The following is a 14563-nucleotide window of genomic DNA, read 5'->3' on the forward strand; positions in this document are numbered from 1 at the left end:
AGTGCCCAGGCTGAGTGTTCAAGCCCCATGCTCACCAAAAAATAAAATAAATAAATAAATTGGGCTGGGAAGGTGGCTCAGTGGTAGAGTGCTTGCCTTGCATGTATGAGGCCCTGGGTTTGATTCCTCAGCACCACATAAGCAGAAAAAGCAGGAAGTGGTACTGTGGCTCAAGTGGTAGAGTGCTAGCCTTGAGCTGAAGAGCTGAGGGACAGCACCCAGGCCCAGAGTTCAGGCCCTATGACTGGGGGAAAAAAAAAAATCGAGTTAGGTTTTCTCCATTGAATGCTATTTGAAGATTTCTCCATTGATGAAACATGCTGACTCAATTATAAAGGTTTAGAGATTGGGAGTGTAGATAATGTCTTCAAGCCTAGCACTCAGAAGACTGGGTTTGAAGCTAGACTGGGCTATATAGCAAGACCCTGACTTAAAACACAGAAATAGAGGGTTTAATCTAAGGTCTGTGGTGAGAAATGTCCACAAAATCCCTAAAATTGGCTTAAATGTGAAGGACAGGACATAAGAATGAGAAAGGGTTGTTAGTAAATTCTTCATATATCCAGTCTTGACCTCACTGTGTGGTCATTTGGAGGCTGTTTTCCCCTCCATGCCCACATTGCCACCTTTGTGGTCTTTCCAGGAGCCTTTTGCTACAAGGGAAGCATGGTGACTCCTTTATAAAAGAGCAGAGGGCATACCTTCTCAGATCCCTAAAATGGAGCAGAAAGACGAAGTTACTAGTTTCACTTGCTTAGTTTGGCCATAGTGTGATGAAGATTAGCAAACAGAATTCATTTTAAATCTTTGTGCTTTAATATGTCCAACAATGATGTCTAATTAATACATCCGGCCTTTCAGAAACATATAAGGCAAAGAAATGCACACAGGGTGGTGGGCCAGCATTTGGGGAGAAGGGTGGCCTGCAGGCTCTGCTCCTGCAGGCTCTGCTCCAGTCCTATGTGCCACCTCGAGTGGTGCTCTTCCCGGGCCCACCCCCCTTGGGTAGCCTGGTGGCACTGGGTTGGCGGGGCATCCGCTGGCTGGATCCTTCCCTGCTGTTGCGTTCTCCTAGTGTGGGTGTGCCAAGAGCAGGGCCGCCTTTGTTTCTGCCTGCAGAGACACAGAATACAACTGTTAGATGCAGACCACCTGTCATGTTTGTTTCCTGAGCAATATTCTGGTCAGTTAGTATTCAAGCTGTTCCAGCTGGAGATCTCATATCAGCTCAGAGTCCTGAGGCTCAAAACTGCCTAAATTAGTAAATCATAGAAAAACACTTGACAGTTTGTATGGTGCCCTTGAGGAGTGTCCCAAGGACAGAGCACAGATATTTTCAAAGCACACATGAGTTGAGTCCATTCAGGGAATGTAGTCTGGCTAATCTTCCCTACACTATAAATATGATCTGATCCTTTGCAGACACCAGGAGGAATGTATTCCTCCTGAGGAGCTAGGAACCATCTACTGCAGTGGCCTCAGGAGATGCTCACAGGCACAAAACATAGTCATCACCAAGACTGAAGGCCAATTTCAGATTCTGGAAGCTCTTGCTTATAAGCATATTCCTGAAATACATTGGCCAAGCCTCTTGTACTAGGGTTTAGCCACTGACTCTACATAGGGCTCCTGCCAGGCTTTGAGTGTTTGAAAATGATCTTCAGAGAGCAACTCCCAAGTCCATTGGTTCACAAACTCCTTGGTATGTAGTTTTCCTTAGTCTTAATCTCTTATTTCCAAAAAAATCTGTAGCCATAGTTGAACTTGATTTTTTACAACTTTTTATAGAGCTTCATTTTAAAAGGGGTAGTTATACTCTGGGTGCTAGGGGTTCAGCCTGTAATCCTCGAGAGGCTGAGATCAGAAGATCACAGTTCAAAGCTAGCCTGCCCCTCTGTACAGTATGTTCACAAATAAAAAAAAAAAAACAAAGCTAGCCTGAAAGTCTGTGATACCTTATCTCCAATTCTCCAGCAAAAAGAAGGAAATGGAGTTGTGGCTCAAGTGATAAGAGTGCTAGCCTTGAGCAAGTGGGGTCATAGACAGTGTCTAGGCCCTGAGTTCAAACCCAAGGACAGGTACAAACAAAAAAATGATGTAACTACTAGGTCAAGAGTGCTAAGAGCACGTATAAGACTTGAGAGTATCTTGTGGGAACAAGACATGCTTGGAGCAGACTTACTCAGAGGGCCACAATCCTACATGGATAGACAGCTGGCTTGCCTTGAGACACTGACCAGGGCATGTATTCCACTTTGCCTTGCATCCTCCCCATTGTTTTTCCTCATCCTGACAAACCCAGGCTGTGACCTGGACAGCTACATGTTTTTCCCAGTAGGCTTGAACATTAAACCAAGATGGGAATATTCTAAAACACTGGTCAGCTTGTTCAGGTTGTTGCCTCAAATACTCAGAGACCAAGCAGGTGGTTCAACATATAAAAATAGCCCCACCACAGCCAAATTCCTTGAATGTCAGCACAATTCTTTCCTGACTCCCTCCCTTGCAGACACATCCAGTCAATCTTTCTCTTTCCTGTCTCCAAGTCATGCTGCACCTCCTCCTGCCCCACACCCAAAGTTTCCCTAATCACTCCCAATCCCTCAGCCATTTAATGCTTCTCTCTCTGGAATCTCAACTGGCCTTACCCTGGACAATCGGGGACAGATTTTTCCAGAGCCCTCTGCCTCTGCTTTCGGGATGACTCAAATCTCAGGTTCAGCCCTAGCTCTTTGCCAACTTAAGTCACAAAGCCTGCAATAGGGAAGAGTGAGTTCTTAGAGAAAATGGGCAAGGAGGTGGTCTTTGAGGTCATTTCTATTTCACCACTGTCACCTCTATGGGTAAGACACCCAGTCTCCTCCAGGGGCTCTTCCATCTCATTTTCCATACTTTGAATCCTAACCATGAAACTCTCAATACCTGCAGAGAAGAGGCCCTCCTTATAAGAGTTTCTCAAACCTACTTTCTCAGAATGAGGGGAAATTTTGCCTAATATGGTGAGGTTACTGTGATGACCTATTTGCAAAACTGACAGCTGGTCCCCATCTTCCTGTTTAATGTTTGATTTTGTATATGTGCATGCATGCTTGTGTGTGTGTGTGTGTGTGTGTGCACTCACGTGTGCTGGTATTAGGACATGAACTCAGGGCCTGGGCACTGTCCTTTAGCTTTTTCACCCAAGGCTAGTGCTCTACCACTTAAGCCACAGCTCCACTTCTGTTTTTGTTTTTTTGTTTTTGTTTTTTTCCTTTACTGGTCTTTGAGGCTTGAACTCATGGCCTCGATCTGTCCCTGAGCTTTTGTGCTCAGTACTAGCGTTCTACCACTTGAGCCATAACTCCATTCTGGCTTTTTGGTGGTTAACTGGAGAAGAGTTTCATGGACTTTCTTGCCCAGGAAGGCTTTGAACTATGATCCTCAGATCTCAAGCCTTCTGAGTAACTAGGACTATAGGCATGAGTCACCATGCCTAGCTAACTTCTGGATTTTTGCTGGTTAATTAGAAAGTCTCAAGGACTGGATTTGTATTGTAGTCCTTAAATCTCAGCTGGCTAGGTAGTTTGGATTATAGGTGTAAACCACTGGTGCCTGGCCCTGACTTCCTTTAGTTTTCCCCTACTCCTCCCTGAGCTTCACATTCAAATGATCACGCATACTTGATTCAACAAAGACGTACTAATGGGTCCACCAGAGATGGTAGAGTGGTGTTGGGTGCAGTGACTCATGAATACTATAAGTGAATATACTACTCATGAATCTACAAAAGAGCAGTCATGACAAGTGCCCATTGTTCTAGACTCCATTGACTGGTAAGTGAACACTCATAGGTTGATGTTCCCTGTCATCCAGCAGTGTTTCCCACAGCATGCTTGGTGGTCTCTTGGTAGGTTACAGTCTCTCAGCAGGCTGAGCCAGGAATATGAGGTCTATCCCTGGGTGCCCAAATATCCACATGCCTTCTTCAATGAGTGTATCATGCCCAACTCATCCCAAGGCCTAAAGAGCAAGGCAGATATGGGATATAGGCCTGACTCTGAAGCAAGTTTCCTTTTAGCTTGTCACACATCTGAATTTCTTCTTTGCCCTCAGGACACTGAGCAGGTCCTTCTGGAAACTGAAGGACAGGGAAGTAGAAAAGAGGAAATAATGCCCATCTATAAATTTGATGTGGCTGATAAACCCAACCTAACATGAAAAGGGAAACCAGTATAACCACAAACCATAGGAAACATGAAGAAAACCCATCTAGTGTTGGGGTACAACTCAGTGGCATTGAGCTAGAATGCATGAGGCAGCCTCATGGCTGCAAAACAAAAACTTCAAAACACACCGCCATATGCTGGGTACTGGTGCTCATGTCTATAATCCTAGCTACTTATGAGACTGAGGATCATGGCCCAGGCAGGAGGGACTCTTAGCTCCAATTAATTAGCAAAAAGTTGGAAATGGAGCCGTGTCTTAAGTGGTAGAACACCAGCCTTGAGTGAAAAAGCTAAAGGATAACAACTAGGCCCTGAGTTCAAGCCTAGTATTGACTCTGGTGTGTGTGCATGCACACGCGCACGCACACCCCCTGCCCCTCACACCTCCCAAAATACTTATCCAGCTCTACAAGATTCTTAGACTCTTCAGGAATGACATGCTTGTTAATAGGGACACAGGTTCAGGCTTTCCCATTTTATCCACAATGGGGTTATTAAGGTCAGATGAAGTTGGACGGTGACAGCAAGTAATGATCCCAGGCCCTGTCCCTGCAGGACATTCCTATACACCAAAGAATGTCAGAAGTTCCTCCTGTCCCTGAAAGCAGCTGGTGATCACTCAGTATTTTGTGATCTCCTATAGAAGCAAAATGCACCAACCTGTCAGCCATAATTTGGGGAGTCCCTGAAATCAGGGCCAAGTCAAGCTGTGACTCTCTTTTATTTATTTTTGTGCTAGTACTAAGGCTTGAATTCAGGGCCTAGGTGCTGCCCCTTAGCTTTTTTGCTCAAGGCCTGTGCTCTATCATTTGAGACACTGCTCCACTTCTGGCTTAGTTAATTGGAAACAAGAGTATTATGGACTTTCCTGCCAGAGCTGGGCTTTGAACCATGATCCTCAGATCTTAGCCTCCTGTGTAGGTAGGATAACAAGTATGAGCCACCGATACCTGGCAGGGACTGCCTTTTAGAGTGGCCTCTGCGAACCCCAACACACTATCCCCTGTAAACTCAGCCAGCAGGCCAGGCAGCTAGAGTACAATCAGATCTATAAAGAATCCAGCATGCAGCCAGATGCTGATGGCTCATACCTGTAATCCTAGCTACTGAGGAGGCTGAGATCTGAGGATCACAGTTCAAAGGTAGCCCAGACAGGAACATCCATGAGACACTTATCTCCAATTAAACACCAGAAAACCGGAAGTGGTGCTGTGGCTCAAGCGGCAGAGCACTCGCCTTGAGCTGAAGAGTGCAGGGATAGCGCCCAAGCCCAGAGTTCAAGCCACATGACTGACCAAAAAAAAAAAAAAAAAAAAAATCTCATGGAGGGCTCAGAAGGGGTATCAGTGGTATAGTGCTTGCCATGCATGCATGAGGCCCTGGGTTCAATTCCACAGCACCACATAAGCAGAAAAGGCCAGAAGTGGCGCAGTGGCTCAAGTTGTAGAGTGCTAGCCTTGAGCTGAAGAGCTGAGGGACAGCGCCCAGGCCCAGAGTTCAGGCCCCATGACTGACAATAATAATAATAATAAAGAAAAAAAAAATCTCATGGACTTTCCTACATACCCTGGCTTTGAACTGTGACTCTCAGATCTTAGCCTCCTAAGTAGCTAGGAGTACAGGCATGAGACCAAGGCACATGGCTGACAAGGAGGCATTATTAAGGAGGTAAAAACAGAAGTAGGGGCAAGAAAAGGGAGAACTCAAAAATTCATATGGTGGGGCTGGGGAGGTGGTTGGCTCAGTGGTAGAGCGCTTGCCTTGCATGCATGAGGCCCTGGGTTTGATTCCTCAGCACCACATAAGCGGAAAAAGCCGGAAAATGGTGCTGTGGCTCAAGTGGTCGAGTGCTAGCCTTGAGCTGAAGAGCTAAGGGACAGTGCCCAGGCCCCGAGTTCAAGCCCCACAACTGACAAAACAAAACAAAAAATTAAAATGGGGGCTGGGAATGTGGCTTAGTGGTAGAGTGCTTGCCTAGCATGCATGAAGATTCCTCAGAACCACATAAACACAAAAAGCCAGAAGTGGCACTCAAGTGCTATAGAGTGTTAGCCTTGAGCAAAAGTAGCTCAGGAACAGTGCCCAGGCCCTGAGTTCAAACCCCAGGACTGACCAAAAAAAAAGTAATTCTGGAGGCATCACAATTCTAGACCTCAAATTTTACTACAGAGCTATAATAAAACAAAAACCAGCTTGGAACTGGCATAAAAATAGGCCTTAATACCAATGAAATAAGACTAGAAGATCAAATATTTACAGTCATCTGATACTTGACAAGGAAGCCAAAAGTTTATGCTGAAAAAAAAGACAGCCTCTTCAATAATTGGTGTTGGTAAAACTGGACATGGATATGTAGAAGGTTAAAATGGGATCCCTGTCACCTTGTACCAACATCAATTAAAAGTGGATCAAACTTGTAATCCTAGTTACTCAGGAGGATGAGATTTGAAAATCATGGTTCAAAGCCAGGCCAAACAGGAAACTTGTGTGTGTGTGTGTGTGTGTGTGTGTGTGTGTGAGAGAGAGAGAGAGAGAGAGAGAGAGAGAATGTGTGTGTGTGTGTCTTGGTCGTGGGGCTGTCCCTCAGCTCTTTAGCTAAAGGCAAGCACTCTACCACTTAAACCACAGTGCCACTTCTGGTTTTCTAGTGGTTTATTGGAGATAAGAGTCTCATGGAGTTTCCTGCCCCGGCTGGCTTTGAATTGTGATCCTCAGAACTCAGCCTCCTGAGTAGCTAGGATTACAGGCGTGAACCACCAGCGCCCAGCTTTCTTGTGAGGCTCTTATCTCCAATTCACCACCACAAAATCAGAAGTGGTGCTGTGGTTCAAAGTGGTTGAGCACTAGCCTTGAGCAAAAGAGTTCAGGGACAGTGCCCAAGCCCTGAGTTCAAGCCCCATGACTGACAAAATAAATTAATTAATTAAATAAATAAAGCTAGGGCTGAGAAGGTGGCTCAGTGGTAGAGCGCTTGCCTTGCATGCTCAAGGCCCTGGGTTCGATTCCTCAGCACCACATAAGCAAAAAGAAAAAAGCCGGAAGTGGCGCTGTGGCTCAAGTGGTAGAGAGCTAGCCTTGAGCTGAAGAGCTGAGGGACAGCGCTCAGGCCCAGAGTTAAGGCCCCACGACCGGACCCAAAAAAAATAAAATAAATAAATAAATAAATAAAGCTAGCTCTAGGATAACACCTCGGTGATGAGTCCAAGCCCTAGGACTGGCATACACACATGAAAAAGGACTAAAGACCTCAACATCAGACTTGAAATTTTGAAACTACAAGATGGAGTAGTAGAAACATTAGAATTTTTTAGCATAGGCAGGAACTTTCTGAAGAGGGTCCCAGGGCACCACAGATAGTAGAGAGACTTGACAAATGGGATTACATCAAAATAAAGTTTATGTATAACCAAGGACATAGTTACTACAATAAAAAGACAACCACAGACTGAAACATCTTTACCAGTTTACTCCTGACAAGGGCCTAAATTCTAAAATATACAAGGAGCTAAAGAAAGTAACCCCCACTGGTCTCTAGTGGCTCATGCCTGTAAATCCTAGCTACTCAGGAGGCTGAGATCTGAGGATCACGGTTCAAAGCCAGCCTGGGCAGGAAAGTCCGTGAAACTCTTATCTCCAACAAACCACGGGAAGTGGCACTGTGTTTCTGAGGAATCTTCATGCATGCTAGGCAAGAGCGCTAGCCTTGAGCTGAAGAGCGCAGGGATAGTGCCCAAGCCCAGAGTTCAAGCCCCGTGACCGACAAAAAAAAAAAAAGAAAAAGAAAATAAAAGAAAGTAAACCCTCCAAAATTAATAACCCAATCAGTAAATGGGCAAAGGAGCTAAATAGAGAGTTCTCAAAAAAAAAAAAAAGGATGGCCAATAAACACATAAGGAAATGCCCAACATCCTTGGCCATAAAGGAAATGTAAATCAAAACAACTTTGAGATTCCATCTCACTCCAGTAAGATTGGCCAGCATTGAGAATTCAAACAATAACAAATGCTGTTGGTGGGAATGTAAACTAATATAACCACTCTGGAAGGCAGGCTGGCGATTCCTCAAAAAACTTAAAGGAGAACTACCATATAACGCAGCCATACTGTTCTTAGGCATCTAACCAGAGCATTTGAAAGACACTTTCACATCCATGCTCATTGCGGCACTATTTACAATAAGCCAAGTTATGGAAATAGCCAGATGCCTTACAACAAATGAGTGGATCAAGAAAATGTGGTACATATATACAATGGAATTTTACTCCTAGTTAGAAAGAATAATATTATGTCATTTTCAGGGAAATGGATGGCCCTAGGACAAATCACATTAAGTAAAGTAAGCCAGACTCACAGAGACCAATGGCACATGTTTTCTCTCATGTGTGGAAGCTAGATCAAAAACAGAGTCTTATTTCCAATTAACCAGCAAGAAGCCCAACTGAACTGTGGCTCAAGTGGTAGAGTGCTTGCTTTGAGCGAAATAGCTAAGGGACAACACCCAAGCCCTGACTTCAAATCCTAGTACTAGCAGACACACACAAAATAAGTAAAACAAAAGAAGTTTGGGCACGTGCCTTAAGTGGTAAAGCACTTGTTTACCAAGTATGAGGCTCAGAGTCCAAACCCCAGTATTACCAAAAGAAAGCATATAAGGGAAGATGTGTATAAGCTATAAGCAAATACTATTCTATTTTATATTATATAAGATCTGGAACATCTATCTATAGGTTTTGGTACTTATGAGGTTCATGGAACCAATTCCCCATAGATTCAAGGGATAACTGTATTATTATTTTAAAATATAACCAATATACATTCCCAAGCTTTGGCATTCATTTTTTGGTGACAGTTCTTTGACAACTATTGTGTGCTTATGCAGGTAGTGTGCCTTGACTACACTAGACAAATGACAGTTATGCCTTCCTTCGGGGACAGCACAGTCATGAGACTCATGCTTTTCACACTTCACACATCACCTTTTATGTTTTAAAAATGTTTAAGTTTGCCTGGCACTGGTGGCTCATGCCTGTAATCCTAGCTACTTAGGAGGCTGAGATCTGGGGATCACAGTTCAAAGCCAGCCCAGGCAGGGAAGTCTGTAAGACTTTTATCTCCAGTTAACCACCAGAAAACCAGAAGTAGTGTGGCTCAAAGTGGTAGAGAGTTAGTCTTGCTTGAGTGAAAGAGCTCAGGGGTAGTGTCCAGGCCCTGAGTTCAAACCCTACAACCAGGGGAAAAAAAAAAAAAAGGTTTTGCCGGTGCTAGTGGCTCACATCAGTAATCCTAACTACTCAGGAGGCTGAGATCTGAGGATTACTGTTCAAGAGAGCCTGGGCAGGAAAGCCTGAAAGACTCCTATCTCCAATTAACCACCAGAAAACCAGAAGTGGCACTGTGGCTCAAAGTGATGAGCCCCAACCTTGAGGAAAAAAGAGCTCAGGGACAGCACCCAGGTCCTAGCTGAAACCCTACCCCCTCACCAAAAAAAAAAAAGTTTCTATAAACAGAAGACTCCAGAATTTAATTGCCCTTCATCACCATAGACTTCGCCAGCAATATAGCTCTCTGTCTGTGAAGTCTTATTTCCCTCTTCTCTGTTGGGGCCTAGGTGTCCAAATGAACCTCTTGTGCCTCTGTAACCGAGAGACTCAAACCTCGGAGCAGGCGTGGCCTATATGCTGTTATTCCTTAGCCACTCTATACCCTGAGTTCTGTGGGACCCCAGTGGTCATAAATTCCCATTGTGGGTGGATACCCGTGGCTCATGCCTATAATTCTAGTTACTCAGGAGGCTGAGATCTGGGGCCTAAAATTCAAAGCCAGCCTGGGCATATAAACCTGAGAAACTCATCTCCAATTAACCAGCAAAAAGCTAGAAACGGTAGTATATGTCAGATGTAGGAGAAAAAGGGACTGAGTTCAAGCCCCAGTATCACCATAAAAATGTTTAAATAAAATAAATTCGCACTGTCATCCTAGGCCATCACAGCCCCATAAATGCATCACTTTGACTCCTCTTATTTTCTCACCTTAGATTTTTTCAAATAATAATGTCAAGTTTAATAAGCAAAGTATGAGTTGAATCTGTAGAGCATGTTCTGTGTAGGGGCTGCACAGTAAGCAGAGGTTTCAAGTAAGTGATGGGTAGGGTTAAAAATGGGCACTAGTACTGACCAGGTAGGTGGGGATGGGGCAGGGCAGGGAAGATGTTTCCATCTTGAGTCTGAGATTTGCCAGACACAAACTATGACCCTTAGGGAGTCAGAGGTACAAGCTCCAGACAACAGTTCCTCTTTGAGTAAGCACTCACGCAAATGCAAACTCCATACCAGCTGTTCCCCAGCACACTGCTCACGGGGCTTGATCTATTGTCCTACCCTATCTCTCAGGCACCTCTTCAGCCACTCCTGTGTCTCATCTGATGGCCTGCAGGTCATTCCTGGCTTAAGCCACTTCTGCCTCTTCCCTATTAATCAGCTTCTCCAGGTCCCCTGCCCCCTGCCCCCAGCATCTCTTCAGGGGTTCTGTGTCTTCCCACAACCAGGGTCTAGGCTATGCTTCTATGACTGGACCCTTGAGAGCCAACTCTTGTGGAACTACTCATGGTTCTCCTGTTTGGGACTCCCAATCATTCACATAATGCCCCTGATCCTTCCAACCCCTTCTGTGCCCATGTTTCCACAGCCTCATCCCTCTATCCCTCTTCCTTTCTCCTACCCCAGGTCAGGCCAGACAATACATAACAAAGGCCAGGTGCTGGTGGCTCACACCTGTAATCCTATCTACTCGTGAAGCTGAGATCTGAGGATCACAGATTGAAGCCAGCTGGGTAGGAAAGTCAAAGAAGCTCTTTTATCTCCAATTAACCAGCAAAAAGCTGAAAGTGGAGCTGTAGCTCAAGTGTTAGAGCATCAGCCTTTAGCAAAAAAGCTAAGGCTCTGAGTGCAAGACTCAGTACCGATATATCTCTCTCCCTTCCTTTCTTCCCCCCTCCCTCTCTCTCTCTCTGCCTCTCTCTCTCCCACACACACACACACACAGCCCAGGCCACTACACTGCACTCTGCCTTGTCCCACCATGCCATGTAATAGGCTGCAGGGTCCTACCCAAGTAGCTTTTTGTGTCCCTTACCTGCTTTACCCTTCTGCTCTGGTGGCTGTGAAGCTCCTCCCATGCCTATCATCATTAGTTTGTCTAGCCACCTCTCTCATTGACCAAAGGTATGTCCCCAATCTTTCCGATATGCCTGGGCTCACTGAGCTAGTGAGTAGCACCATCCCCTTGAACTAAGGGAACCCTAGGCCTAGTTATTCCCTTCCCCTGTAAATTGGCCTGGGGATTCCTCAGCTCTCTTTTCCTCCCTGGAGAGAGGATGGGAGGAGGAGGGTGCAATCAGAACACCCCTGGATCTGACACACCCTGGCTTTGAGCTCCTGGAACCACCTGGAAGGTATCTCAGAAATGAGGCAAGAAAGAGGGCTCAGTTTAAAAGTGTGACTTAAGGTACAAGTACATGTTATTCTTGTGGTCCTGCTAAGGAAGCTGGGAGGAAGGGGAACATCTATTCCATCTATTCTCTCTTCTAGACCTTCCACCCAGGAAGGGATCAGTGCCTAAAAGGCCAGATGGTTTTCCAACCTGAGACTGTGTTTCTAACAGCACACCATGCTGTCTTATCCATGGCTTTGCTTCCTTCCCTTGGACCCATCCTTTATAGCCTCAAAGTCTTTCCTATCAGAGTTCACTTCTGGGGTATGGGGGTTGTTGGTCTCATTGCCCAACAGCAGGCCAAATACACAATCTAGAAATACTGTGTCTTGGGCTGGGAAGGTGGCTCGGTGGTAGAGTGCTTGTCTTGCATGCATGAGGCCCTGAGTTCAATTCCTCAGCACCACATAAGCAGAAAAAGCCGGAAGTGGTGTTGTGGCTCAAGTGGTACAGCGCTAGCCTTGAGCTGAAGAGCTGAGGGACAGCATCCAGGCCCAGAATTCAGGCCCCATGACTGAAAAACAAAACAAAACAACACAACAACAAAAACTGTCTCTTTGGTAAAGTGTCTTTTTTTGGGTCCGGTTGTGGGCCTGAACTCTGGGCCTGGGCACTGTCCCTCAGCTCTTCAGCTCAAGGCTAGCACTCTACCACTTGAGCCACAGCACCACTTCCGGCTTTTTTTTTTTCTGCTTATGTGGTGCTGAGGAATCGAACCCAGGGCCTCAAGCATGCAAGGTAAGCACTCTACCACTGAGCCACCCTCCCCGCCCTAAAGTGTCTTTTCTTTTCCCTCCCTTCCTTCTCTTTTTCTTTCTTTCAGTGCTGGTACTGGGACTTAAGACTTAGGGCCTGGACAATGTTCCTTAGCTTTTTCTACTCAGGGCAGGTGCTTACCACTTGGGTCACACCTCTATTTCCAGCTTTTTGGTGGTTAACTGGAGATAAGAATCTCATAGAGGTTCTTGCCTGGGGTGGCTTTAAAATGTGATCTTCATATCATCTTCCCAAGTAGCTAGGATTATAGGCATGAACCACTGAACCGCAAGTCACTTGTGCCTGACTCAAGTGTCTGATATACGGACAACATGGTCTGGCTCTAAGCTATGTGGCTGAAATGACATTTGTGGTTCTACCTTTGCAGCTGAGTGCTGCCCTGGCCTTGTAGGGTCATGGGTGGTTCGAGGATAACAAGAGAGCACACCAACCCCCAGAGATAAGCCAATAAACGCGACCTGTGAAAGGAGAGAACAGGCAGCAAGAGAACCGGAGGGAAGCAGGGGCCCCTGGAGAGAGAGGCGAGTGCTTGGCAGCTGGACAGTGGAGCAGAACTGGAGAGGCTGCAGGCCGCATGGCAGAGGAATAGGAGGGCCTTGCAGGGGGACTACAGTTCCTGGCAGAGAGAAAGGCCTCTGGAGGTCAGAGAGAAACACAAAGAGAGTAGACAGAGGGTGGGTCAGTGAAGATACCTGGGAGGGTCCTGGTAATCCTCCCCATGGCCCAGCCTGTCCTGGAAGCTTGTTTGGGTGCTTCCAAGGTGGGACATTAGCCCTGACCTCCTTCCCTTTGCCAAGGGGGGTCCCAAGACTATGGGGGAGTGGAGGGAAGCAGCAGGTAAAAGCATTACAAAAGATGAATCAGAGCAGGGACCAGAGGCTCCTCCATGATACAGTCTGGTGGTCAGCACCTGCCCATTCTGTCACGATTACAAGAACAAGGAAGCCCTTCAAACCTGCATGTTCACACAGGCTCTATTCTGTAATCTGGAGAAGTTGATAACTTGGTCTGCAATCCTTACAATCTTTGGAGGGAAGTTCTGCTGGCCCCATCCCAAGATAGGACTGGGCCTGGGTGGATAGAGGTAAGAGGGAAGGATAAGGGCAGTGTTTCTCTGAGTGCTTCTGTGGAGGCTGTGGTTTTAGGATGATAGAGATCAAAGTCATCATTCCCCACCCCCACCCCCCCAAGTTTGTCAAGGAAGGCATACTTGGGAAGAAGCTGGGCAAACAAACCCTAGACTGCTTGTACCACCCATCCCCACCTGATCTGGGAGTGTCCTTCCCGAAGTGGCTGCCAAACTAGGGTCCCTGATGGCAAATGGGATGAGACAGACAAGTCTGGCTGTCCAGAGATAAGCTGATATTGTGTCCAGCCACCCCTGCCATTGGGGCCCAGCTCTAACCTCGGGTCTCTGGCATGCTGGACGTGGGCAGAGATATGGCTGCAGTGTCTTGGGGATCGCTCGCTAGCCTCTGCCCAGCACACATGGACTTGAGCATCTGGAAGACGGCGAGGGGGGCCACGTTCAGATTCAGCAGGTCCACCAGGATCCTGGGGAAAACAAACGCAGTGCTCAATGAACACACCCCACCCAGGGCAGAGGCCTGCTCTGACAACAGCGGACCCGGCATGGCCACAAGAAGCCACTTTGCTGAAGATCCCGATAAACAGGGCTCTTCGAGACCATCGAGCAGCGGCCGGGAGGAGATCTGGGTGCAGGGGTGCGGATGGTTCCGAGCAGCGCGAAGGCCCCCACCCGCGCCCGCTCACTTGAACACGTCAGGGTCCACAGCGGCGCCCGCAGCCTGGGCCAACTCGTATAGCTCCATCTCCTCCGCGCTCAGCACCTTTTTCCGTCTCAGCGCGAGCTTCTGCAAGGTTGCGGCCTCCATCGCGGTGGCTGCTGCGTGCGCGGGACCGCTGGCCGGAGACGCCATCGGCTCAGCCCGAGGGAAAGCGCGCGCAGCGACCCGGCCCACCCGGCCCCGCCCACCCGGCCCCGGCCCCGCCCACCCGGCCCCGGCCCCGCCCACCAGCCCGCCCGGCGCTCCCACCGCGCCCTCTACCGGCCGCGGCCCGCCACCCTTTTCC

At 47.2% G+C, this 14563-nt stretch overlaps 1 protein-coding gene across 3 annotated transcripts; it reads right to left on the minus strand.

Annotated features, from left to right (window-relative positions):
* Window positions 1-793: 793 nt before the first annotated feature.
* Mzt2b (mitotic spindle organizing protein 2B) lies at window positions 794-14443 on the minus strand. Of its 3 annotated transcripts, XM_042666332.1 has the most exons (5): window positions 14243-14443; window positions 13875-14023; window positions 12928-13104; window positions 938-1113; window positions 794-898 (listed from the first exon to the last, which is right to left on the minus strand). In XM_042666332.1, exons 1-4 carry the CDS (start codon window positions 14407-14409, stop codon window positions 959-961), a joined length of 648 nt encoding a protein of 215 aa, XP_042522266.1. In that variant the 5' UTR covers window positions 14410-14443; the 3' UTR covers window positions 794-898; window positions 938-958. The 3 variants fall into 3 exon arrangements, with proteins under 3 accessions (XP_042522266.1, XP_042522265.1, XP_042522267.1); XM_042666331.1 differs by having other exon boundaries at window positions 794-1113; XM_042666333.1 differs by lacking the exon at window positions 12928-13104 and having other exon boundaries at window positions 794-1113.
* Between the last annotated feature and the right edge of the window lie 120 nt (window positions 14444-14563).

This window comes from Dipodomys spectabilis, unplaced genomic scaffold, assembly GCF_019054845.1.
Source record: "Dipodomys spectabilis isolate Male_0828 unplaced genomic scaffold, ASM1905484v1 ptg000363l, whole genome shotgun sequence".
Taxonomy (NCBI): Eukaryota; Metazoa; Chordata; class Mammalia; order Rodentia; family Heteromyidae; genus Dipodomys; species Dipodomys spectabilis.